At 38.9% G+C, this 27335-nt stretch overlaps 1 protein-coding gene across 3 annotated transcripts; it reads left to right on the top strand.

Moving 5' to 3' along the window:
* The first annotated feature begins 1763 nt into the window (after positions 1 to 1763).
* LOC118775131 (homeobox protein Hox-B3a-like) lies at positions 1764 to 24546 on the top strand. Of its 3 annotated transcripts, none has more exons than XM_036524879.1 (4): positions 1764 to 1809; positions 15747 to 15810; positions 21401 to 21980; positions 22762 to 24546. In XM_036524879.1, the coding sequence occupies exons 3-4, from the start codon at positions 21509 to 21511 to the stop codon at positions 23523 to 23525; spliced, it is 1236 nt and encodes a 411-aa protein (XP_036380772.1). In that variant the 5' UTR covers positions 1764 to 1809; positions 15747 to 15810; positions 21401 to 21508; the 3' UTR covers positions 23526 to 24546. The 3 variants fall into 3 exon arrangements, with proteins under 3 accessions (XP_036380772.1, XP_036380764.1, XP_036380781.1); XM_036524871.1 differs by lacking the exon at positions 1764 to 1809 and adding an exon at positions 13498 to 13874; XM_036524888.1 differs by lacking the exons at positions 1764 to 1809; positions 15747 to 15810 and adding an exon at positions 17671 to 18009.
* Positions 24547 to 27335: the final 2789 nt, after the last annotated feature.

Here is a 27335-nt window from a genome sequence, read left to right as displayed (position 1 = left end):
TCTCACTGATGCCAGTTTGGGTGTTTTGTTTTTTCTTCCCTGTTACATTCCAGTCCTGCCGCTATGTTATTATATATATATTTTTTTTTCTGGGTCTTCCATATTTGTAGCTCGTTCTTCTTCTCTTTGTTCTCCGTGTATCTACATATTAATATTTGTAAATAGTTATAGAAATGAATAAAACTAAAGAAGAAAAGCATTCTTATTCTTTTCGTGTGTCCTTTCTTCTCTCGCTTCATGCACGTGCTATAAGTAATAGCTGAAATATGATTTTTTTCTGAAGCCTTTGTGCTAATGGAAAGTAGTTTATTATAGAAACAAGAATTTTGTACCCCCTTTCCTATAACAAAATACGTTTACTCTTAGTGTATACCTGTCTTAAATGCCGCTTCTTTTCTGTGTCATGATTTATATCTTATGGACAAGAGTAATCCTGGTACATTAGGTCTTGTAATCTCGTTTTAAATCACAGGCCGGCGTTTCAGTCCACACTCCCCTTATTTAACGGTTCTTGCTCCTGCAGTTTAGTGATGCTGAGAAGGTATTATAGTTGGAGGACCCCAATTCTTGAAGTTTAATAGTTTACTTGCTGAAAGACATTTAGTGCATTAATGAGTCTAATTTTTGCACAGCTGTTTCTCCCTGTTTGCAGGTTTGGTGTGTATTTTTTATTCTACAAAGGAACGGGCCGGTGCCATAGCTCAAACTCTGACAACCAAATAGATAATCAAGAAGACAAATGGCTTCTTTTGTAAGGCGCAGCTCTTGTATTAATTTTCATTTCTTTCTTGGAACAAGTATCGAAAATATATAACAGGAGAAAATATTATTCCATTTACTGGGTGGAACTTTAAACAGAAATACAGCCTCGAATTGGTCAGCAGGAATTCCATGGCACAGGGATTTTCTATTACACCAGGGTCGCTGAAATGACTGAAAACCGGTCTTGTGATATGCTCTGTCATCCTCTGCACCTTTATATGAGCTCTAAGAAAAAAAATCCACAAGCGTCATAAGCCCCAGCCTTTTTAAAGATAAATGATATATAATTGCAAAGCTGAATGCGTCTTTGTGTGCGTTTCTCTTAATTGTTGGCATATTTAAAAATTTAAAAGCAAAAATCCGTTGTCAGTCACAATCGCTTAATGATTTTTATGTTCCGGTAAACTGCCACATGATAAAATAATAATAATAATAAATATATGCACATACATGCTCTTTGTCTGCACATCCGTTATTAGTAAGCTATGTATAACCTGTGGGTTATTTTGTAGTGCAATTTAGCGTATTTGCATAAGGATGTAAGGCTGCAAGAATTTGCGCTCATGGTTTCTACTCAAAAAGGACACAATCCCACGGCTTGTGAAATAAATGAATTTGTGTGTGGCATTAAATACAATATGCACCTTGGAATTCTATTCTTAGCAATCGCATCAAAGTTCTTGCCCCTTCCGGGTGAATTTATAGTGAACAGATTTCTATAGAAGCCTAAGTTCACAGCCATTATTTGTGGACAGAGCCATGAAAAATGCGAGAATTATACAGAAAATCATTAATCACTTCTTTTCTTTAAATACTCCTTCTCTTCTATTGTTATGCAGCAGAAAATCTGGATGGACCTTCTGCCGGGAGGGGGAGAGAGGTCTTGGGAGATACTTGAAGAATCTTCATCCCCCCCCACCCCGCGCGCCAATTATCACCCCCAACCCCCTCAAGTCAAACCACAAGAAAACTTTTTTTAAAGAAAATCAACCTAAGATGCAAACACTTGTGGGACACCTCGGTGGAAAGAAGATGGGGGCGAAAAAGGTAACGGCTCAACTTCTTTTGGCTGTTTGGCTTTACTGATCGATTTTATTGCTTTATGGCCCTTCGTTCACAGCCGGATACCAGAGGCGCATTTGTTGAAGCAGAGGATTGAAAGTTTTATGGCCGCTTTGATATAGCACATTTGTGGCCTGGTTGTTGTGTATCTTCAACACTCGAGGGAGAATCTGTCCTTTTATTTAGTGACATTATTTCCTTTTATTTAAAACACGTTGATAGTAGTCTAGAAGTCACTGTGATGAAGAAAAAGGATGCTCATTCATGACTACCACTTAATGATATAGTTTATATCGTACAGTCATTTTTATTTGGTGGTAAAGGATAAAAATGTTTGTCCTAAATAATGCTGTGGATAATGATGGTGGAATACGTGCGGAATATTTTGGCCAGGTTTCGGAAGAAATGTACTGATGAATTTCTTAATGACAAAAATAATTCATAATTCGAATGTGTCGGAAAATATTATGTCTTGCGAATATATCCCGTAATGCATTTGCACTGTGTGAATGCTTTATATTTAGCCACATTTAACGCGTTACCCTTTTTAGGCTTTCTGTCTGGAATATTGCAGCATTTTGAGGGTTGTTTTGCGGCCATTTGCATTGTGGTGTGGTTTGTACGTGAAGCAAGATTGCAAGATACAAGCATCGATGGAAATGAAAAAAATGTTAGGAGCGGACAGCAGAATGACCAGGTTGGGTTCAACTAGGGGACACGTTTTCTAAGCGATTAGGTCCGTTGTGAAGTCACAGACTGACCTCTGGAACCCCTGACCTCTCTCAGACTGGACACCACTCCACTTACATTTCAAACATAAACCTCACAGCCGCAGTTATTCATAACAGCGCGGCTGGGTCACTGTAACCTCGGGGTACGGGCTTTGCGCTTTCGCGCAAATCTGTGGAGAGCCTAGCACAAGAAACTGCAAGTCTGCTACACTGCTGCGGCTGCAGTACAGCCGTCCTCTTTTCTTTTTCGACAATAAAATGACCAAAATTGAAAACGTGCGAGTCGTACAAACAAACTTTGACGCCCCCACATTCTTATCTTTCACGGAGATATTCTCATTTAGTGATATTAATGATCAGCTCCCTTCAATGAGCATGTACAACTAACCTATACCATTGTATCTACTAACCTACACCAGTGGCGTATGTCGCTGATATAAAATTTAGTCCGAACATTGAAATATATTTGGGACCCACAGAGAGATGTTAAATATGAGAGGCAAATATCCTTACACCTGCTTGTTTGGTTTATACTGTTTGCATCGTTGAGGGTAAGGGTGACTGCAGGGTTTGCCAACGCCCAGAACTGTGCCTTGTGACCCCCCCCCCCCCACCACCACCACCACCACCACCCGCCCCAGATATGTTTGAAGGCTTGGCCGCTTTACACGTACAGTTGTGGTGTCGAGCCTGTTTTCGATCACACAGCTAATTGCGAAACAAATAGCCCTCGCCTTTTGGTAAATTATGCCTCTCAAATGCTGCGGCGCAGAGGTCAGCGCGCTGTAGTCATGCAGATACATAGTCCATTATATTCCTGTGTGAAAGTTTTTGCATTCTAGAAGAAAAGAATCATTTTGAATAAAGTAAAACACCGTCCCTAATGTTTCTGTCACCCCCATTCAAATACTGGTTGATTATTGTGACTGTACTGTTGTGTTTCGGACAGATAATTATGTAATAATACCAGTCCCGAGCTTTTTGCAGAATTAGAGTCACCACAGAACCATAGATTCGCTGAGAAAACATTGTAATGTCAGTTATGTAAATGATAGCACATTTTACCCACTTTGTCGGCTCCGATATATATATATATATATATATATATATATATATATATATATATATATATATATATATATATATATATATTTAATGGATTTCTGTATGGTAAGCAAGGAAAAAGGCTTCATAACCTTTTTAGTCGTGGCCCTTACAAAGGAAAAAGACTGTTGCCACATAAGCAATAATTACGCACAACAACATGTTTAAGCATAGAATGAAACCGAAAAAATATCTTTAATAATGATGTGATTCCCGTAGCTTGAGTGCTGGTTGTGTGTTTTATTTTTCTGCTGGTACGATTACAATTATTAAATTAGCATTGCACAAAAATGCGAATTCTCCTCCTCCTCTTCTTCCTACTAATATTACTACCACCATTTATACTACCACTATTACAACTAATTATAATAATTGCGACAACAATAATAGGCATTTTCATCTACGTAAAACTACAAGATAATGTTTTTTTCGGGACGGATGGTACTAAATCACCGATCAGTTGTTACATGTTAAATTCATGCGCGGTCTTGATGGGGTTTGGAATAATATCAACGTGGTATTTTCAAGAGGATAATTTACTATAATGCGGGCCGAAGATGGGTAAAGGCATTGTCGGACGTGGCTGACGGTGTGTCCGCATATCCAGTATTGTATAGAATGAACCGCCGTTACAATTACTCTTAAGATATGTTCGCAGCGCAATGCTTGTTTGACAGATTTATGATCCCCAATAAAATCGAGGATGTCCGGCTCGGCAAATCAATCTCCTCTCCCTCTATATAAACCTACCGTTTCGTAAATGCAATGTTTATATAAGATGCTTTACATCTCCTCTGAAAATTCCACTGTCTTAAATTCCAGCCTTTTTAAATAAATTGAGAACTTGGATATTTGTATGACGCATATTATTATTATTATTATTATTATTATACTATAGTAGTAGTGGTGGTGGTATATTTGTTGATGTCGTTATACTGCTGTAATTATCATTATTGTCACTAGTAGCAGTAGCAAAAGTAGTATATGATGATGTTAAATAAGCTAACGATGGTGGTGTCGGTAGTGTCATATCTTTAATGGTATTGCTGTTGCTGGATTTTTTTTTTTTTTGCACAAAATTATGTCGGTTAGACTTTGTGTACAAACGAAATTTCTTAATGTTTGTGTTTGGTCCTGTGGCATCACGAGATTTAATTTTATTGATTTAATTGTTTTGTTTTTATATGTGTTGTTGTTTTGGTAATGTTTAATCTATAGCTTACATTGAATCTGAGTCCTATATTTAAACATTTTGCTAAAGGTTTTTAAAATCCTGTGGATAAAATCATTTACACATTTAAAAAAGAAAATTGATACACATTTATTCCAACTTTACACTGGATCGTTTCAGGCTATGCCTGTGAGTATTTCATAGGTAGCACATTGTTACTATTTTAAATGCCTGTAAGGCAGCGATACCTCGGCACGAGTCGCTTAATTGTTCAAAGGGGAAACAAAAGCTTAACTGACCGAGTTTACTTTCGTTTAATGTTATTTGGATAATTATATTTCTTACTGAAGTGTTCAGCTTGTTTCTTTTTCTTTCCTTGAAAGAGTTTCGTTCGTGGTTTGTTTCTAAGGGTAATATTAAAAGCCATTAGTTTATATCTATGCACTTTTAGGCAGCTCACATCGAGCTATTGTATGACCTTCAGGATTCTTCGCGAGACACGCTTGTTCTTTAACACAATCTCAGGTCTATTGTTTGAAGATGCCACGGACTCACCATACAGACTTGAAGCAGTATCCACATTGTTTATTGTTGCTAAGTGCTCGCCGTGGGGTTCTTACTACTTTCTTTCAGTGGTTCTTTTTTTACCTGTCCGTTATTTTACTTTATAACACCATCTTTTTTCTGAATGGTTGTAAGACCACATTTCATCTGTCCATAATAAGATCATAAATATGGGTTGATGAGTGTTTTCATACTACTACTACTCGTACTACTACTACTACTACTACTGCTGCTGCTGCTGCTGCTGCTGATAATAATAATAATAATAATAATAATAATAATAAAATCTAAGCTACTGAGATGAATGAAGTCGTTGAAAAGTTGCAGTCTTTATGAAAATTTCAACAATATGTTGAAGATGTATTGCGATTTAACGGAAAATAGTTCTTTAAATCTTACGTAAAGTCGATTCCAGTGATAGTGTCACGTATATGAGCGAAACGAAAAAAAATCAGAGTATTAATGAAAAATAGGACAAGCAAAGGTATATCTGCAGAAATAAAATGATAAGACGAAGGCTATGTTCTTTACCTTTATTATTTATTCGTATCGTATTGACTTACCAACGGTGTTTTTGTTGTCTTATTTCTTTACCTGGAAAAGTGTCTATATCATATTAGTTTTGTCTTTCTGTCATATTTTTCTGTTTGGGGTAAATGCATGGAGCCTGATGTTCGGTCAGAGTGGTCCCGCAAGCGTGTACGGAGAAGACCCCCATCCCCCTCGCGGTCACGTGATTCATTAAATAATTAATGCAGAGGTTGCAGAATAGATATGTATTCGTCAGGAAAATCGCAGACATGGTCTCCCTGTGTCTGACGTGAAATTCAACTGTCCTTTTAAAAACAAGCTTATAGCGGAGGGAAAAAAAGAGAGCGAGAGACAGAGAGGCAGCAATAAAACAAATCTGGAGGTGAGTTTCGCCGTGTGGACGTTGTAAGTATAGCGAAAAGGGAAGACGCTACTCCTGTGCAAGAGCCTGCCGCGCACCGTGTTCATGTCAATGAAATATTTGCTGTTTGTGCTATTGTGGTAAATATGTCAAAATAATCATCTTACTATTCGTTTGGCTTTTAAGTGTGCTTGTGTGTTGCATTTATTCGCTTTTCCATTGTTTAGTTTTGGTCTTGGCTGCTAGATGCGCCCACATCCCATCAGACCGTATTGCATTCCACTGATATCAATATTTTTTAAAGTAACAAATTTTTCCTCACTGTCCCTCTCTCACTCATCTCTCCCTCTCTCTCTCTGTCTCACTCTCTCTCCCCTCTTCACCAGCCAGTCGCCTTGATTTATAGCGATATGTATGTCAGTAGTAGCGCGGCTGCCATTGTGTGTTTGTGAGAGAGTTGTGTTGTTTATGGCCATGTCCGCGATAAATCATTTCTCAGGGAAAATGATGCGCAAGTGATGATACACTGGAATGAGGAAGAGATTCCTTGATCCTCGCTCTTCACCGGTGTTTTCCCCTGTAGTCAACTCTGCCTCTCAAGTTGATTATTGTGGAGGATTTACAGCAATGGATCAGCGACTAATATGAAGGCTCTGTAGCTCGAGGTTTTGAGTTACAACATATGCGATTACCAATTAAGGAAAGATTTGTTTAAATTTGGCTAAACGGGAACGCCTCGTTGGCATATAAATCTCGTAAGAGTGGGATATAATCTGAAAAGCGTATCTTGAGGTCGTATACTAACCATTCTGGCTTCAATTAAAGTGAGGGGTTTTATCAGTTTTTCGTCGGGAAAAGCCTCATTGGAATACAGACTCAATAGAGAAGGGCTTTGTGTGCGTACATCTGAACTGTAAACCAGAATGACGGCAGACCAGAAGCAAACATCTTCATCCCATAGCTAAAGGAATCATTGGAACTACGTGCTGTTCATGCTTGTTTTGTAGACGTTCTTTTTTCTTTTTCTTGCGTTTCTTTTCAGATTGGCTTCTGGTTTTTGAACTAGCGTTAGGGTGTGTGATGATGACGAATGTTTACTGTTTACTGTCAGTGATTTGGTGAGAATATCTTTCGCAAGCAGATATTATGGGGGGAGTCGTTTCTTTCTTATTGTGTTTTTGTTTTCTTGGTGTGTGGCAAGACGGGCTGGTATGGCAATGCAATGAGAATGAAATGATCAAGGTAGTAATGAGTCTGACTGCGTTTTATTGAATTTTCATAGACGTATGTATTTTTCGTATTGTTTCAGGTTCATGAAAGGGAAATCAAACCACTACTGACATTGAACATACATACATTGACAATTTTTTTTTTCATAAAAAAGAAAGAATGTGTTGAGATGTTCATGATACCATATATAATTACATAGGCTAATCAATTATTGTTATTGGTGATAATCGTTAACTACACATCCGTGTGTAATCGACAACTAATAATGACGATTTAACATCCACCAAACAGCAGAAACAGATATTAGACAGTTGTAGTTCTGGTTGTGAATGGAACATGGAATGCTGGAATCTGAGGTCGAATATTTCTCTGGCTCGTCCCTCTTTCTCTTTGCCTCGCCAGTGTAAACCTTTATGTAACAGAGTTAGAATAACTCCGCTACTTCCATTAAATATTAATGGAAGCAGCAGCAAGGGGCAGCACACTCAAAATGTATATTGTAATAGGGCTCAGTATTGCAGGGCGCTGTGTCAAAACCAATATCTGAGCTCATTTCAGGGGATTTAGGGCAATGAGAGGATTTTTTTACTGAGGGAAGCTGAAACATATTCATATTTGATGCATAGCAGTGACACATGCCATTTCCACGTCAATAGCATAACCAATAGAATGTTGATAGTAATAATAATAATAATAATAATCGAGAAGAACATATACAACATTTTTTTCCTCTAACTCGAAGACTGACCTCCCTTAAGGTGACAGCGGAGATCAGTTCTGAAGGTTTGCAGAGGAACGAGGCCGCCTAATACTTTAGCTAGCTAATAGCTAAATCGTTGATTGATTTTCCTGGGAGCCTGGATCGGTTGTGTTGAAAGCAACACTGCAGTGTCATGAGCAGTGACATGCAACAATTATTATCAAATGTAGTAGGTATTTTTTATGGATATGTGTCTGTATGTATGTATGTATGGCTCTACGTAAGCATTGTGCGTGTGCATACGTGTCCGTTTGTATGTGTGTTTAGTGCATGTTTTTTGCTGCCACTGAAAAGTAACATAGTGCACACTACAGGCCACGGGAGTATACCGATCTTTCTTTTTCCCATACAGAAAAATGGATCTTTTCAAAAATGGCCATATTTAGATTCGCCAGTTTCACAAAAACATGACAATTTTCAGAGAAAAACCAAGGGAACTCTTATTTATATCTCTTCATAAACTATATTCTATTGTTGAGAGGAACCCTTCATCCGAGACGAGGGAACAACCGGGTGTACATTCAGATAAATTCAGAGAAGCTTTTTTTACGAATATGCATTGTCTAGAATGGTGATTACGTTATCATTATAAATTCATATATCTGTTAAATCTGTCACTAAATTGCGCCTGATTCGTTCTTTGCATTTACATGGTAGTTAGTTTCACCAATACAAGAAGGACGCGTGAACATCCAAATCATCTTATACCACAACATAAAACGAACCATTTATAGTCGAATATTGTTCAGATCATTAGGATCGATCGTGCACAGAAAAATTCGATTTATTCCAGAAACAGTTAATCTTTGTCTTAAATTCTCTTTTTCTCGTTGTCTACACGTCTTTCTCAGCCTTCCCCCTTTTACCCGAATAGCACAAATACAGCTGACAGAACACAACAGTTACCAGACAACAGAACATAATTTATTTCTGGTGTGACCTTTGTCTAAAGTCCAGAGGTCGTATTTTTTCTAAATATAACCAAGATAAAATAGACCTCATTCGATTTCTTAGATGTTTGAAGCCAATGCATGGGTGCTGTGTAGAAACTACCATCACTTTCCCCAAAGGTATCAACCTGACTAAACGAATTAACTCCCGACGTTCCAAACACACATCTCTTGTTTCAACGGCAAAAGTTAAGAGAAAAAAAGAGGTATCCAAACCTTTTGATATTCACAATGTATAAAGCCGAGGATTAATGATAATAATAATAATAATAATAATAATAATAATAATAATAATAATAATAATAATAACGTTATTATGTTGTTTTGTTGTGGTTGTTGTAGCATTAGTAATAGTGGTGGTGGTAGTCTTTGTTGTGTAGGGAATATGTTACAGTATTTTTCAGCGGAGGGAGGAAGCAATGTTTTTTCATGACTCTTCCTGGTTCGTAATGGTGGAATGATTATCCATTTGGGAACAAATCAATATCAAGTCCTGTGCTGATTTATAACGGTTTGCATAGATACTAGTTCAAAACGCGTGTAAAATTTACTAGTGGAACATTCAGCAGAAGCAGTTCCTTATTTTTCACCCAGCTGACTGGTACGTAATATATGATAGGAGTTTTAAGGCATATATAACAACACATATCCATATAAACACAATCTAAGACAAATGTCCCGCCGCTGAAGAACATGTTATAGTTTGTTACAAATGTGACTAGAATTAAGTGGTTTGTAAATATTATAGACTATTAATAGGAGTTACATTTTAGATTTCCTATCAGAAATAATGCGTGAATACATTATTTAAAATATTTATTGAAATACATCTTCATTGTTGTGAGCACATGGAGATATCTCGTTTTAACTGCAGCTCTTAATTTAAGATAGAAGCCTTTTATCTTCAGTTCTGCATTCAATATAATTTAATATAAATACCACTCCAACAGAAAAAGGCAACTGTCGGATTGAAGGTGGCCATTTTATCCCTTAAGAGGCACGCAGGTTGCAACACCCACATGGTATCTGTGTCAGCCTCACAGCTCAGTATAGCCCTGTTGGACAGAAAGGCCTATGTCTTTCCCCACCCGGTATGTCTTGCCTGTCTCGTTGCACCAGTCCACACAGCCACCCGCTCCATATAAGCCGATGGAGAGACAGAGGGAGTGGGAAAGAATAGCGCAGGAATCTTTGACTTTCTTGGATCTGAAACAATATTCGCCCAAAAGAGCCGGAGTGTCTTCGGAAGTGGCTCGTCTTGTTCGCGTGCGCTTGGATCAGACGCGCGCGCGCGGGAGTGTGTTTTTGCACATGTGTGTATGTGCAGTCCGCTCCCCTTGCGTCCTGTGGAAAGATTTTACCTAAAACGCACCTTGTCAGTGTATCCAAACAAAATGAATGGTGGCGCATTATTCCTATAATCCAGGGTTTTGTAATTCACAGTATTTCCGTGTAAATGCAGGAGCAACAAAAATAAAAACAACGAAAACATGTAAGGTGCATTGGGTTGTCAGAAATGATCCAGAGCGCTGGCTAAACCATGTTCGTGGCACCCAGAGCACTGCTGGAAGGCAGGTAAGACTTGCAGACTTGGATGATTCGGAGGAGTGGTGCTTCCCTGTTTCTTGTATGAGTTCCAGCACTATGAATCGTAATTAATTACCCGTTGTGTGACCTATGGCAAGAGCCATCCTTAGGTCTTGACGAGCAAGCAGACTTTTTGTCTTCCAACAGATTAAGACAGATTCCTTCAAATAGGAATTCTAGGAGCTTAACGGCGACCCGCTCCCCGATAACCCTATTCAACCCACCCCTTTCACCATTTTATCAATATTGTTCTCTCTTTCGCATATGCTCGTTCGTATCATTTTACTCGGTACACCTGAAGTGAGGGCCTGGGTGAATTTCGAACGGGATGGCAAATGTATGAATGGGGTGAACACTTTACAGACGTTCAAAAGACCTGTGAATTCATCTTGAATTTTGTATCAAAACAAGAGATTTTTTATGACTTTGGAGGTGTTTGTTTATTGGTCACAATTGGCCTTACATTTATTTTTCTTCGAAAGCCCCAAAGCAATCCAGCATTAGCCTTATAGTCAATACGGGGTTTTACAGAAGTCAGTGGCGACAACAGGCTAAAAATTCTTTAGAAATGGCTGTGGGTATGTAAAACAATGGTCGAGATTCGTCACATGGATTTTTAGAAATTTAATTATAGCCTACTTACATGTTATCGTTTTTGTTGATCTCGTGTGTAAGTCCTGGCTATTACATTAATGTAACATTTACTTCAGAAAAGAGAAGGCATCCATAACTGCTGCTTGCCACTCTATGTCTGGCTGTAATTTTGACCTGCCAACTTGCAATGCTACATACCATTCTTAGAGCGCAACAACAGACTGACGAGGTTTGAAATTATGAAAATGAGACTTTTGGGTCTTTCTGGACACCCGTTTCCCGACAAGGGGTAGCAAGCTGTGATTAAATATTTAGCAGGGCATCTGATCGCATAGGCCACTTGCTTCCTCGAAAGCAATTTTAATGAAAGAGTTCTTGGCACTGTCCATGTTTCTGTAATTTGTAGTATAGTTACAGTAATCGCGCTCCTCGTGATTCCTTGCTGCGCTGAAACACTATTTTTTCTTTATTCTCCATTTTTCCAAGCGGTCCATTGGCTTTGTCTATGTGTCCAGTCCGGTTGCCTTCTTTCGGCATAAATTTCAAATAGTCAGATTTGCAAAATGTCAAATTGCATTCCTGTTGCCCACAGCAAAAAAAAAAAAAAAAAAAAATGAAGTACTGACCGCACGGTTTACGCTTTGTGAAATTCAAGATGAGGAAAAACTACCCACAAGGCTCTAAGAGGTTATAATTACATTGATTTTGTCATAAATCATGGACGATAAAACCAAAAGTGGAGAATAACTGTGTCAGCGTTTACGACTTGGCGACTGTTGGTGTTTATTGGCGAAATCTCCGCAAGGTGTAGGTTTTATCATGCCATCATTATTGCAATGAACAAAAGGGATATAGATGCATCTACGTAAACATACGGGCGTCTTTGAAAGGAACCCACATAAAATTCATTGTTCATGCAGCCAAATATGTGGTCATCGGCATGTAACAGTTTCAGTTCATGTATTGGTTCTATATCGTATGTATACTCTCTAGCCCTCCAGCTGTTTCCCTGTAATTTCATTTCGTTAGTGAATTCAGCCATTCGAATACGTGAATTTAGATTTCGTCTCATTTTGTTGATTCGTTCTCTAATTATATTTTCGCCCCCCGTAACAAGAAGGCAGTTTGAATCAAGCCCTACTCAATTCGGTTGGCCCTTCTGCTGTGACTCCAGGTTAAAAATTACCTTTCCGGGCCCGCTCTAATTAAAAATTAACTCTGTTCTCCGAAGAAGGACTTGACGAGGGAATTGCTGACTTTTTTTCGGAGAGATGAGCATGGGAGATCAAAGCCTTACACTACTGATTGGGAATTCATCCATGAAAAAGCGCAATTCCTCTACTCTCCCCACATCACTTCCAATCTATAAAAAGTATCATCCCGGCATGGCCAGGGAGCAGGTGGTCACCCCTTGTGACAACCGTCCAAAATTTAAAAATGATAGTGGTTTTCTGACCGGTATTTTTTTATATCACTCAATGTTATTTTTCCCCTTTGTAACATACACTGTTAAGTGTATTTTATACGCGAATATTTCTGCCAATTTAGGCGTACTTTTTAATCAGGATGTAAAATTGAGCAGCTATAGTTCTGACACTTCTGATCATGTTTCCGCCAGGTTGTCATCACGCAGGGTAGTTGTTAGGCAAAAATGGTGGGTTTATTGTAATCCAGCGATCTTTAGTTGAAGGACAATCTGCGTGGGTGTAAACCATGCCCCGTGCTCCATGGTCATCAGGGAGAGGCGCACAAACGCCTGTTATAACTGCAGGATTGCAGTCAGAGACCACGCGGCTCTCCTTCTCCTTCCACAAGAAATCCCGTGGTGTTGAAACCCGCCATCCTCAAGGATGAGAAAGAAAAGACACAATCTGACTTTCCCCATCAGAAACAAATCCGCAGTTTATGCTTCATATCCATTTGGATATTACTCCATTGAGCTCGTTTCAGATGAGCACGATGGAATTAAGCAATGAAGAATGATGGAAACACACCTTCGTAGAGGCGAAGGAAGACAGATAATTAGGCATTTTGTGGGTGGCGCCTGGTGGAGAAGAAAAAATGAACACAACCCGAGCATTAGCGGAAAACCTAAAAACTTTTTCCCTGTTTTTGAGAAGTCATTTCTTAAGGAACCTGATTCATTTCAGAATTGCATTTAAAACGAGCAAACGTTGACGTATATGGGTCACGTGAGCGCATAATTCGAGGTATTATTTTGGCATTTGGATGGAAAGGGCCTTGTCGTCTCGCGGCTGTGTTTCACCCAGTCATCAACTCTGCTATTAACAACTGGCTGGTAATAACACAACAAATAGGATAAGATCGGGGTTTCGCAAACCGCTAACCAAAGAAGACACTGTGAGGGTTCTTTGAACGCCTTGGAAAAAGTTCCAGGATGAATTCAAATAAAATAATGTATATGGAGGGAAGGCAAAAGTACTTTCGTTGATTGATCATTAATCTGGTGAGTTATTACACTTCAACGCAAAGGTCATTCGGAAAACAGAATGCCAATCTGTAAAATGAAAACACAGCCACATTGCATACCTTCCCTGTTTATTGTTTAAATCTGAGTATTTTTGTTTCAAAGTAAGTGTTGAGAACATTTTTTTGGTGGACGAATAGGTTTTAATTTGTGTGTGGCTGCATAGGAGGTGGCTTGACAAATATTCGCCTGGTGCATATAGCTAACAAAGAACTTTGAAATAAAGTTGGAGCTAAACTGTCAGATTGGAATTGCTTTTATTGGTTGCATGAGCAGACGAGTTTCATCGTTATGTTTGAATCAAACTAAAATTGTAACCAAAATGTGCCATTACTTATATCCCTTTACGAAAATTTTGAGAGTAATAAATCATGTATGAGCCTTTTGTTGTAACCCTTGCAGTAACGAACAGCCCTATTTGTTGTTTTCTGCGTTATTTCGATATCTCTTGCATAGTTCAGCCTAATACCGCTTCATTTTGTTGAATTTGCCGTTCAATTACTATTGATTGCTCTAGAATGTCTGAAATCGCTGGTTCCTTTTTGCTAAAACGGACTGATCAGCTCTTCTGCATAAAGCTGCCCCCTCCTTTTGTTCTGTACCGCTGCAAGATCAGGGATGTAGTAACCGCACTTTATAGGTAACTTATTCCGACCAACACGGCTTCAAGTCTTTTGCTTGCTATCGTTGCTGAAAATCAGCTGAGGGGCTCCAAAACGAAACCTACCGGCAATAAAACCCAGTCGATGTGGATGGAGGCGAGCCAAATCACTATGTGAGTGTGTGGAGGCAATAAATAACTTTATAGCGCTATAGGCCGCAGAGCCAGGGAGGTCAGGGAATCCTCAGTTTGATTTATGTGTTTGGGTAGCTGTCAGGAGTCGGGCTCGCGAGTTCATTTAACGTTTTTATTTTACTTTAATAAGCGCCTCTATGCAAACTACTTCGTCCATTGGATTTCATTTAGACTGAAGCGTTCTCCTATGAATTATATATCTACCGTAAATAACAACGTTTTCACGCCCGATTCAAAAGGAGGCAGCACAGAGTTTACGAAGGCTTCTCTCTTCGCTTGAGCATGGTGACAAATTTAAAATAGTACCGAAATGTGCATAGCGGTTTTAATGTTTGCCTATAGGTTATGTTCGATTTCTTTCTTTTCACGGTTTCATTTTGGAACACCATGTGCCGATATATATTGCATTATTATTGTTATTATTATTATTATTATTATTATTGCTCATTTATTTTTTTGTTCTTTAGAGTCTTTAATTAGAATTAATAGTAGAGCTCTGGCATTACTGAGTTCTGTTCATTCAGCATTTTTGTTTATTATGTATGGAATATCATTGTTTTTTGTAGAGATTTGATGATCTGTGAAGCTGGAGGCGGCTGCAATTTCTCGTTACTTGTATTATACTTAAAACCTAAAACGTTAAATCACATGAAAAGCGCTGATCAGAATTAAAACAATAACAATATAAACAAACAAGGAAATAAGAAAGTTGAAGGAAGCAGTTATTTTTATTTTTGGAAGAGTAACATTGAAACAAGGATTTTACCATAAAATAAAAAAGAGACTGACCTATGCATGAAGGAAATAACAAATACACAAGGGAATATAAATCAAAAACAATATTACACACTGTAGTACATACATGCATGGGAGCGTTGCGGTGATACACATATAATTTTCAGATGCATCATTTTTGATTTCCACAGTCAAAAAATGACTATAACAATGTCTAGCGCTGAGGTTTCTTACAGGATACGAATTTTACTGAAGTAATATTTTATGCATGGCTGTTTCTGCCACCTCTTTGATCGGATCTTTGTCTTTTTCTTTTCTAGTCCCTACACCTTATCAAGACTCGTTGTTGTATAAAATCTTTTGGTGATACAGGACACAGTATCGGTAAGTGCCCTTTTTCTATACATATATATATATGCATTGCAGCTAACCTTGTTGTGTTTACAGCCATGGGAAGTAATTAAAATCTGTATGCGATAACTTCTGGAATTATTATAATTCCATTGCTCTTATGTAACTTAATCTCTGTGGATAACAGATACATAGACGTTCCCGTATTTATAGAAGTATTAAACCAAGCTTATATTATTGAATAGTTAATGCATTGTGCGAATCCTGCTCTATACATTAATATGCAATCAGAAAATGGATACACAGGTCTCATAGTAATGTAAGATACGTTTCTATTATCTGACATCAAAACTAGATTGTAAGATAGATTTCCCACAAGAAGTATTTCTTTTGCATTGTTATATCTTCCAAAAAAAAAAAAAAAACACAAACTTGCTTGCTTGGGTATTTTGTTTCGTCTTAAAGTATATATAACATATTCATATTTACTATGTATTGTAGTATGACTATACATTAATATGTCAGATACGTTGGTTATGCATTATACAGTGTACATAGAGAGCTGTTGTTTCAAGCAATACACGGGTGAATGTCTCCCTCTCTCTTTATCTTTCTCTCCCAAACACACACACACAGGACAGACCTGAAGAATTACATGCCTTTTATAAATTTATAAAAAAAAACAAGTGTATATTCACCTCCATGTAAATTTACCAGTGAGGAAAAAGCTCTGTCTTGATTTTCAAGAATCAAACAATATGAAAAGTGTCTCGTTGCATTTTTGACTGATGTATTATCATCCCAACAATGAATTGCGGTAGCACCTCGTTTATCTGTTAACGCTTATTCCACCATGCAAGAAGTGCCTCCGAATATCTTGTTCCGACACATCCAAAACCAAAACACGAAAACCACGTCCTGACGCTAAAACCATCTTGGGTGGTGGACCGGAATCCTTTTCTTTAGCCTTTCGATAAGAAAAAAGCGGCATGTTTTAATCCAAATCTGTTGTGAACACACAGCTCTTGTAACGCACATAGGTATGCCTCCAGACATTTCGCTTCCATCTGTGTCCATTTTTCCTCGTTAAAACATTATAGTATTTTAAGTTAATTTTAAAACATTGTTGTATATTAAGATTTTTTCCCTTTGCTGCCTTCTAGCCATACTTGCAAAATCCCCAACAATGCCGTTAAGAAAAAAAGTTGCAAACACCTACATTTTTCTCCCCTGTCTTCCTCCTACGCCGTTCGAGATCCTTTCTATTCAAGTACCCTACATGAAATGCATCTTTTTAAAGTTGCTGTTTACAGCTGCTATGTGTGGTAGAAGTCATAAATCTTGCGTAGCCATAAACGACAGGGGTAGTGTCCTGAATAATAAAAAGAGAGAGAGGGTGTGAGAGATAGGGATAGACATTGGGGAGAAGAAAATTCTTAAAACACCTTTATGCTTTCTTTCCATTTTCTTTCGCTCCTCTCAATTTCCTTCCCTGTTTTTGAAATGTTGATTTATCGTTCCTGTCCCTCATGTGTTAGGATTGCCCACACTTGAACCCTTTCTCATTTATTTATTTATTTGTTTATTTATTTATTTTTTTATCAGCCTCCATATCAAGTTTTTAAGACGTCTGTGTCATTGGCATTTCCATAACTATTAAAAAAATCACATATTATTTCTATTTTGGTCCCTTGATCTTACACCCCTCCCCAGCCTTCCCAGTCCGCCTGTTGTCTGTTATCCCAAACTTTTTTTTCCTCTCAGTGTAGTGCATTAATTTTGATAGGAGTTGAGTTGGGGGCGGGGGGGGGGGGGTCTTACGATAAACGAACCATAAACAATACAGATATTGCGTTGTTCCTACCCTGAATCATTAGGGAGCCAAGGGTAGAAATACGCTGACAGTAATGTAATACACACTGGAGAGAGTGGAAACTTGAGGCTTTGCCTAACAACAAAACAATATTAGCATAGATTGACACCTAACCGTGAAACACGTGAATCAGAAGGCACTAGCTTGCCGTCACCACCATAGGCCTCTGTCCACCACGTCTGCAATTAGCATAATTTTTCACTAGTGACGCTGGGTTTGATGGGGAATAACACTCCTGCCTGGGACTTCAAACAGCCCCGTTATTTGGAAATAGCGAAAAGGCCTTGTGTTGACAATACAACGGAAAGCAACCGGGAAAGAAAAAAACAGAAACAGAAATGCAACGGCTAAATCTCACGGTGGGTAAAATCTCTGTTCGGATTTTGTTGTTAAGATTTACGCCATGAAAGAAGGGGGGAAAAATCTGAGGCCATTGTTATCAGCGAGCAGGGCGTACCAGTCGACAGGGCAGCCAGATTCTTACTGCCTGTCCATTCGCAGCCCGAGCTTTCCTCAGATCTTTGATGCTACACCATCTCGCCCTTTCAAACGGAGGGATTCTATAAGGGAATATCCGGAGCTAAACTGAAGGCGCCGTCCTGCAGATCGCGTTTCTTACATTCTTCACGAATTTTAAAGGAGGGGAGAACACTTGCTTATTAATTGCAGTGAAGCTGGATGAGAAAATATGCCTACCCGTGCTTTCCTCGTCAGAGGCTAAGGTAAGCCAGACTGAAACAGGCTATCAGTTTGTGAATGGCGGAGAATATGTCCCAGTGATTTATGACCATATGACTCCAATCGCGGTTCAAGAAGAGTTCACAATGCTTTAAGCTTCCTTCCACGGCGCTTCTCCTTTTCTTATTCTTTTCGTCTCTGTCTGATTAATTCGTTTTCACCTTTTTATGTATTTGCCGAGCAATGGTGGCAATCACTTTAGATTCTTTTTTTTTGTTTTGGCTTGCCTCTTCTTAACCAAGATCGTTCAGGACCTTACTGGAGCTCTCTCTCTCTCTTTCTCCCTCTCCCTCTCTCTCCCTCTCTCTCTCTCTCTGTCTCTCTCTCTCTCTCGCCTCTCTCTCTCTCTCTCTCATATATATATATATATATATATATATATATACCTGTGTGTGTATTGGATTTTGCTATGATGTATTCCGTTGAAATGAAACACACGAACATAGGCCTTCATCATGTTGACTTGATAAACATTAAGTTATATGCGAAAGTTTTGCAACAAGGTTGCATCATTTGAGATCCTTCGGAAATATAACTTATCTTTGCTGCTTTTTGGTGATATACTGTGTATCGTTTATAGCAAGACCATATATTGTTTGGAAAACAGGAATGTGAGTTGTGTATGTCCTTGTCGAAGTTGTTTTATTTGGATTCTATCACCGTAATTGTGTTAAACGATGTCAACAGGAAACTTTGTTATTGTGTTACAGCAACAAACAGGCTAAGAAGCCCGTGCCAGGTTAATTGAAACATGATATAATTTAATATTTATTATCCCTGCTGTGATTTTTTCAAACAATTCCTTGGAGTGAATAATTAAGATTCCGGCCGTCTACAGAAAAGATAAATGACCGACATTTGTTACGTGTTGTGAGTTGACATACAAAAACTGTAGGTTCCTTTTTAAAGATATACATAACCCACGCTTTATTTCACATAAGCTAAACAGTAAATAAGTCATTTTTCATTTGTTTTTATTTTATCGGCGACCAGAATTTCGCAGTTGTCTTGGTTTGCGTTTTTGTATCAGTTAAATAGTGGAAATCTGTAAAAACAGTTTTCAATCGTATAAAGTTTGACCGTTTTTTGGTCATATACTATCTATTGACCGTTTAATTTGGTTAGAGGATTTATTCCGTGTTTTCATGTCTGTGTGCAATAATGGTTTTTCAGGAAGGCCTTTATTTCTGTTCCGCTAACAAGTATTCTGGACTTACCAGGGACACTGCAATTAAGCCGTGTCATTAGTATGACCCCCTTCGAATGATTTATTAGGGATGGATGTGTTTAAGGGCTCTGTTCGTTTGTCTTTTGATTTATTGACAAGGATATACTCTATATAAAATTAATTAGATTTTAATATGTTATCAAGCAGTAAAATAAACAATCTCACCCTCTGAAACAGTACTATCCTGTTAAATAACTGCAATGAGAAACACATTAAAAACCAGTAAAAGTAAAAAGCAGTCCTCCTTGTGCGTAATATTAAACGTTACCATGGCTTGCACCATAGAAAAGCACTGTTGTAATTGTCACAAAAGACACAGATGAAAAGGCGATGGTAGTTGACGTAGCGAAACATACGTCTCTTGAAATAATTTGCTATTTATCTTTATTCATCTGATTGTTGTCTATTTACCTGAAGTAGTGTACAGAATATCATAGCTCTTTGGACTTAGATCCCACGGGGCCACAGTGTCAATTTAGAACTTTATGTTCGCACCCAGCTTGTGCATGCAGTTCAGAAATGAATCCCATGTGCGTAGACGATGTTGTAGAGATGTGCCCTGGCCCCTAAGCCACCGACCTACCACCTAGCGAGGAAGCCTCGAGCTTTGGAATGGTAGCCTCTTTGGCCGATTGACCCTCATGCATCAAATCGCCTGAACGCGTCTGAGACATGTTCCATTATCCTGCACCCTTTATCGAGAGCTAGAAACAGTTCACAATCCTGGGAGATGTGGCTAAAGTGCCGGTTTTTCTGGTTTTTAATGTTGTCTAAATATATCGGCTTGTAACCGGAGAAATACTAGCCCCATAAGGTTAAAAAGCACAGTCTTTGGGGCAGCCTAAGGTCTTGGAGTATCAGCCGTTTCGTAATAGCATTATGAGAATATAATTGTTCGTAGATACTAGTGTCATTGAAATTCCCTCTTTTGCCACATGTTCGTGTACATGTTAACATTTTACATTTTTGCTTCTTTGGGTATGAATGTACAGGTAAGCTCGTATGTATACTTAAAGTAGCCGTAACATTCATATTTGGAGTTAAGCGCGTTTTAGCCAACGGTAAAAAATTTATAGCCAATAGGCCTCCCTTCTTCACGTTCTTCGTTGTTCGAGATAATGTCAATGTAATAAACAATATCACATTACTTCTGACGTTTTCACGTGCTATTAGGAAATGAATTATATCGGCAATATTGAAACCTCGTAGATTATTTGTCTTTTCCTTAATAAATGATAGGCAATCCACAGAGTAATTAGATGTCACCGGTACGGCACCCGTATATGTAAACTAATGCACAAATATCATGTTTTATCATGACAAAATTGGAACAGGAGTACAAAATTATTACTAGACAATGGAAAGCGTAACCAGCAATGCCCACAAATAACATACAAGCATTACATTAAATTAGATATTACATATGTAAGTATGGTCTTTTAGCAGGCTCTCTTATCTTGCACGCAGAGCAAGCAGAAAACAAACACCCCGACCGAGCAACACAAGAAAACGAGTGCAAAATTTTGCACAGTAATGGGGACATGACCCATTTGTTCGGTGGTTATGATGACTATTTTGTGCTGTTGTTTGATTGCGGGAGAAACGGGAGAGAGAGGGAGAGGGAGGGAGAGGGATGGAACGAGTGTTGCCTGGACTGACATAGCATCTGCAAGCCGCGTTTTGAAAAAAAAAAAAAAAAACTATTCATGTCATTGGGCTTTTCAGCGGCTAAGATGGATTTATGCGTGCGCCGCTCTTATTATGTGATTCTTATAACCTTTCAGGTCAACTTCCAAGAGGCCGTTGGAAAGAGACAGTCACGTGACCTCTGGTGCCAATGTTCTTCCAGAAGGTCGTCAGGACCCTGGTAGCCGGTGAAACCATTTTCGGAAATGCAGAAAACTACCTATTACGACAACTCGACGCTTTTCGGAGGCTACTCATACCAAGGGGCCAACGGCTTCTGCTACGATGCGCCGCAACCACCCTACCAGTCTTCAGCGCACCTGGAGAATGACTACCAGAGGTCTGCCTGCTCGCTGCAGTCCCTTGGCAATGGCACTCAGCAGGAACATGCAAAAACGAAAGAGCTCAACGGGAGCTGTATGCGCCCCAGTCTGCCACCTGAACACCACCAAGCCCCCCCTGTCTCTCCTCCCCAGAACCCCGCTAACGCCACTAACAGCAGCTCGGCTCAGCAGTCAGGCAGCAGCAGCGGCGGCGGTACCGTGAAAACAGCCCCGTCCAAGACCTCAGCACTCCCCCCTAATCCCACTATCACCAAACAGATATTTCCCTGGATGAAGGAATCGAGGCAGAACTCGAAACAGAAAAACAGCTCCCCAAGCGCAAGTACAACTAATGGTGTGTGCGCGCTCCCAATGTTTCTTTGTTTGTTATATTCAAATAGGATGCCAAAGATCGCTTTGAAGTAAGAACACAGTAATGTTTGGATTTAAGATTTTGAACTACATCAGATGGGACCATAGAATGCTTCTAAAGCCGAATTTCGAAATGTCATACTGAATAGTGTAGCATTCAAGCGGTTTTACATCCATCTTTAGAAAAGGTGGACATGGGCAAGTGAGGAATCAGTGAGGACACCAGACCAAACTCTTCTGAAATGTAGATCGTATCATTTAAATCCGAATATTCAGATTCTGGCACTCATATGAAGGACATTGAATGCCAGACCGGGTGCTAAACTAGCTCTGCAAAACTGCACTAAATGTACACATCATACATATAAAATTTAAATTAAATTATTTTATTAAATTATACAATTTAAATTAAATAAAATTTAAAGTTAAATTTGGTTAATAACGACGTCAATTAAAATAACGATATGAACTAGCAGATTTGTTGTTATTCATCTGTTAAGAAGGCATGGTTGTACTCATTAAAATCTATTAATTTTGATACAATGACTAGTGGGTCTGTGTACAGCTCCGGCTATGGGGTGCCTGATGCAATTTACATACACCAGGTCAGTGTTGAAGTTCAGTTCTCTTAATAAATGCCAAAGCTATGAAACGGTGAAGACTAATGTAAAGGGGTTAAGATTCCATGTCTTCACTGGTTTATTATGAAATGGTGCATTCAATTTCTGAATGTAGTAATTATGTTTTATTTCATTTCCACCCAGCGGAGAGCTGCAGCGGCGAGAAAAGCCCCCCGGGTTCTGCGGCATCCAAAAGAGCACGCACTGCGTACACGAGCGCGCAGCTGGTGGAGCTCGAAAAGGAGTTCCACTTCAACCGTTACCTGTGCAGGCCCCGGCGCGTTGAGATGGCCAACCTGCTCAACCTAAGCGAACGGCAGATCAAAATTTGGTTCCAGAACCGGAGAATGAAGTACAAAAAGGATCAGAAGTTGAAGGGAATTGGTTCTTCCTCTGGCGGACCCTCGCCCACTGGAAGCCCGCCTCTGCCCATGCAGTCATCTGCTGGTTTTATGAACTCCATGCATTCAATGACTGGCAACTACGATGCCCCTTCTCCGCCATCTTTTAACAAGCCTCATCAAAATGCTTATGCCATGTCTACAGCCTACCAAAACCCGTTGAAAACCTGCCCCTCACAACAGAAGTATGCCAACACGGCGCCAGAATACGACCCTCACGGTCTACAGGGTAATGGTGGCAGTTATGGAACTCCCAATATCCAGGGTAGCCCTGTGTATGTAGGAGGGAACTATGTGGATTCAATGCCCACCTCGGGTCCGTCTCTGTACGGCCTTAATCACCTGCCACACCACCAGTCTAATAATATGGACTACAATGGTGCTGCACAGATGCCAACCAGCCAACATCACGGACCATGTGACCCCCACCCGACATACACAGACCTGTCAGTGCACCATCCTTCTCAGGGTAGAATCCAGGAAGCGCCCAAGTTAACGCATCTGTAGCAGGTTTGGAAATAAAACAATACTAACACATGGGGCGCTGCAATGGGATTGGAAAAAATGATCCAGTGGTTTCTTGTCACATTTAAAGTTGTCCATGTTTGTGCTGCCGTATTTTTGTTACAAGTGTGATATCCTTCCTCACATGGTATTTTTACATAACCTATATTCTGAAAACATTGTTAAAGACCAAGTTGGAAAAAGCATTTCATGTAATGCAATTTACCATTGTATGCCCTACCGACATTTTAATTCTTTGAAAGTAGAACAAACCTGTTCTTGCTTCAGCATACCTTAACCAGCTGTATGTTGACTCCACAGAAGCGCAACACAATTATGATTGCCCTGAGTATGTAACCATCCTCTTACAAGTTCCTGACGGGTACAGGAAAACCACTGGATTATTTTAGTTTACTTTCCTTTTTCACATTACCTCTATTTAAACCCATCACCTTAACTAACCCAACTGTCTTTGGATATTTTAACTCATCTGTTCTACCATAAGAATGGAAAGACCACACATGTCTTTGCATCACAGAATATCCCCCCTCCTGAGTTAGGTTGTAGGGCTGTTATACACATAGCAGGCAACATAAATGTCCATCAAATCTGGATAAAAGTATTTACTTTGTCTTAAGCACAGTATTTAAGAGCTTAAAACTCGGATTCTGCATAACCTTCATTGCCCCCTTGTTTTGATGTTCCTTCTCTCAGTCTTTAGGGTTCACTGACATGAGGCAATATTAATCTTGAAAACCCATATTTTCTCTTCTCTTGACTTAACGTGAAAACAGGGTATATGTGAACAAAATGTATGTCCAAGAAATTAAGCAAAAGTGAGGATGTCTAGATATGCACTAATGCTTCGTTTCCTCTGGGCATCATTGTTGCACTTAGAGTTTACATTTTAATGGGTTAAAATATTTTGAAACGGAAGACCCCCAATCAGCTCAATCGTGGGCGCCTTCCTGTATGTGTGTTCGAGTGAACATTCATTCATAAATATATATATATTTATTTGTTATAGCCAATATTTTGTCTTTTTTGTATTATTTATCCTCCCCAATATAATGTATTTATATCAAAAATGTACTTTTTTAGTATATACCTGTTTAAAGAGACGTGTTCTTGTCATTGTAAGCAAATTTACTTTAGTTATTGTATTCTAGATATTAGTCTTTTTATGTTACCCTTGTACATATAAATAATGTGATGAGTTATGCTGGAGGCATGAGGGTGGAGTCAGACTGACTGTTACTGCATAGTCGAGAATTAGCTAAACCCCTTTTTGAAAACCTTTGTTCTTCGTAGTTACTTTTATTTCCTTGCTAAGAGTTGTCTGTTGAACAATTCTTGAATAAAACCCTCTGTTATTCAGTTTCATCTGGTCTTTTGAACGTCACAGGCAAGGCTTTATGATATATTTTCCCACGCTCTGACACAGTCTCACACACTGGCGGTGAGAGAGAGAGAGAGAGGGAGAGAGAGAGACCCACAAAACACTCTTAGACTAGGACAAACACATTTACTGGTTCTCTATCGCACACTAGCAGGCGCCCAAAAACAGCTCACATGTGAGCAAGTGCTTTGTTTTTCCTCCTGGCAGTGCCCAGGGAGTTGAGTGCCTCCTTAAAAATGTATGTGGATCACGTGGTCCAAGGCCATCGCAGTCTCCAGGGCTGTGAGGAAAACAAAGAAAAGACGAGTTTGACACAGATTTGAGAGAAAAAAAAAAAATCCTCTAACATGGTTAAGTTAACCGTTGCAAAATATTAATGTTTCCATTACAGTTAAATATACAGTGTCCTGTGGGTTAATAAATGACATTAATAAAAATGCTATTTACACAGAATTAAGACAGTTTTTATTATTGGATAAAAATTTATGCTTTCCATAAAACTAAGTCATGGTGAAAATACTATGATAAACTTCTCGAAATACCTAATAATGTCTTTGATACAATTGTTGGCTATATATTTATAGTCAGAATTCTGCGAGCCACTATATACTAATAAGCCGCGCCTCATAAATATCGTCATAAATTATCGTCAAGGACAAATTTGATAAAAGAATTAGTTCAGATCTTACGACTACCAGCAACGTTTTCTGGATAAAATACAGAGAATAGGTTTTAAGATTCCTCACGGGCGGTATTGTTTGTATTTAGCCCGCGGATTAATTTAAATCAGCTATAAAAGATATAATTGTTAATAAATGTTAAATTGTTCTTGACATTATTTAAAATGAATTAGCATATGTAACAATTAAATAGGCAATTTAAATTTTAGGATACCATAATTTAAAAGTATACCTTGCAGTTCAGTTGATTAAAAAACGCAACTGTGCCACTGCAACCACCGATTATGAATCATTGCGCTTGGTTTAGAGCCTAGTTCGCAAATAGATTACCTAGAGATCGGGAAAGCGCCTTGCGCGATTCCTAAAAAGTGCGAAATTTCGTCTTTAACTTCTGGATCTTATAAAAATATGAGTCTAAACATGTGCTACATTAATCGTACTCATCCACATAACTCGAAAAATATAGAATGTGTAAATATAAATAAATTAATTAATACGTAAATAAAGCAGTTTAAAATAGATGAGGCCGATGATTTCCAATGTTAAGCTGGAGTTCTCTGTTTCCCAGCTCCCGCGAATAGCTGCCTGGAGGCTGCTTTGTATTTAATTTTAAAGGCTTCCTACACCCACACACGTTTTCTTCCTTTCCCCCCTCATTCCAGACAACAATAATGTGTCAGTGTACGAATTTCCAAGTCTAGAAATTTCTCATCGCAAAGCTGAGCATAGAATAGATCGGCTCATTTTTAAAATATAATTTTGTAAATAGGTAGCCTTGCTTATCTTGCTATATGCGTTGGTACACCGCTCTTGTAAAATATCATAGAGGAAACGTATCTGCAGCTCCGCAAGGCAAGAGAGAGGAGTTCCTTTGTCATGATCAGAAGTAGAGGGGACACATTCTTGAGGGTAGCTGCGGTTCCTGCTGTCAAGCGCTATGCCGAGAAAAAGATTGATCACTGCTACTATTTCACCACTTCGTTTCTAAAAATATCTCCACTCACTCATTCTTTAAAAACTTCCATATAACTACATATATAAATAGAATACATTGTCGTACGATGCGCCGTTATGCCTGTGGTACATTAGAGGAATTGCGTTTGATGTAAATAAATCGCAGATATCCCTGCGTCTGGAAACAGGGATTCCCAGCTGAAAATGGGACCTCGGAATGACCCTTCTGGCCGTCTCTACTGTAAACAAACCCTACATTTTTTCACTGAGAGAAAATGTAGAGCAGTTTAAGGCCCAGTGGTAGGCAGGCCAGTAGCAGTTCTGTTATTTGCACAATTTTGAACGTGCAATCGTCATTTACACAGTGGTAAAGAAAAGCCACAATAAAAATAAAGAGTGACGCGAATTTAGTTGAAAATATTGATCTAAAGCACTTACACTAGTGTGGGTCTTCGTGCACTGCCCAATGTCGGATTCCGTCTCGGAGACCAAAGTCACAGCATATATCAAAGTATCAAAAACGCTCTACTGACATGGAACCACTGCTCACATTTTTGCAGACAGATCTCAACTTCTAGCTTGAAGGGACTGACACTAGGTCAGGGGAAGAAAGTTCTTTATACTTTGACTGGCTGATCTTCTTGTCAGAACTTTCAAGATTAATGACCTGCCCTCATAAATGCCCTGTTTGCCATATTGTCTCTGTGCTCTTTACGATCACATATAGGTGCTAAATTACAGAACGTTGTCGAGAAACATAGCAAACGAGCCCCCATTGTT

Source organism: Megalops cyprinoides, chromosome 1, assembly GCF_013368585.1.
Source record: "Megalops cyprinoides isolate fMegCyp1 chromosome 1, fMegCyp1.pri, whole genome shotgun sequence".
Classification (NCBI taxonomy): Eukaryota; Metazoa; Chordata; class Actinopteri; order Elopiformes; family Megalopidae; genus Megalops; species Megalops cyprinoides.
This window is presented reverse-complemented; position numbering and strand designations above follow the sequence as displayed.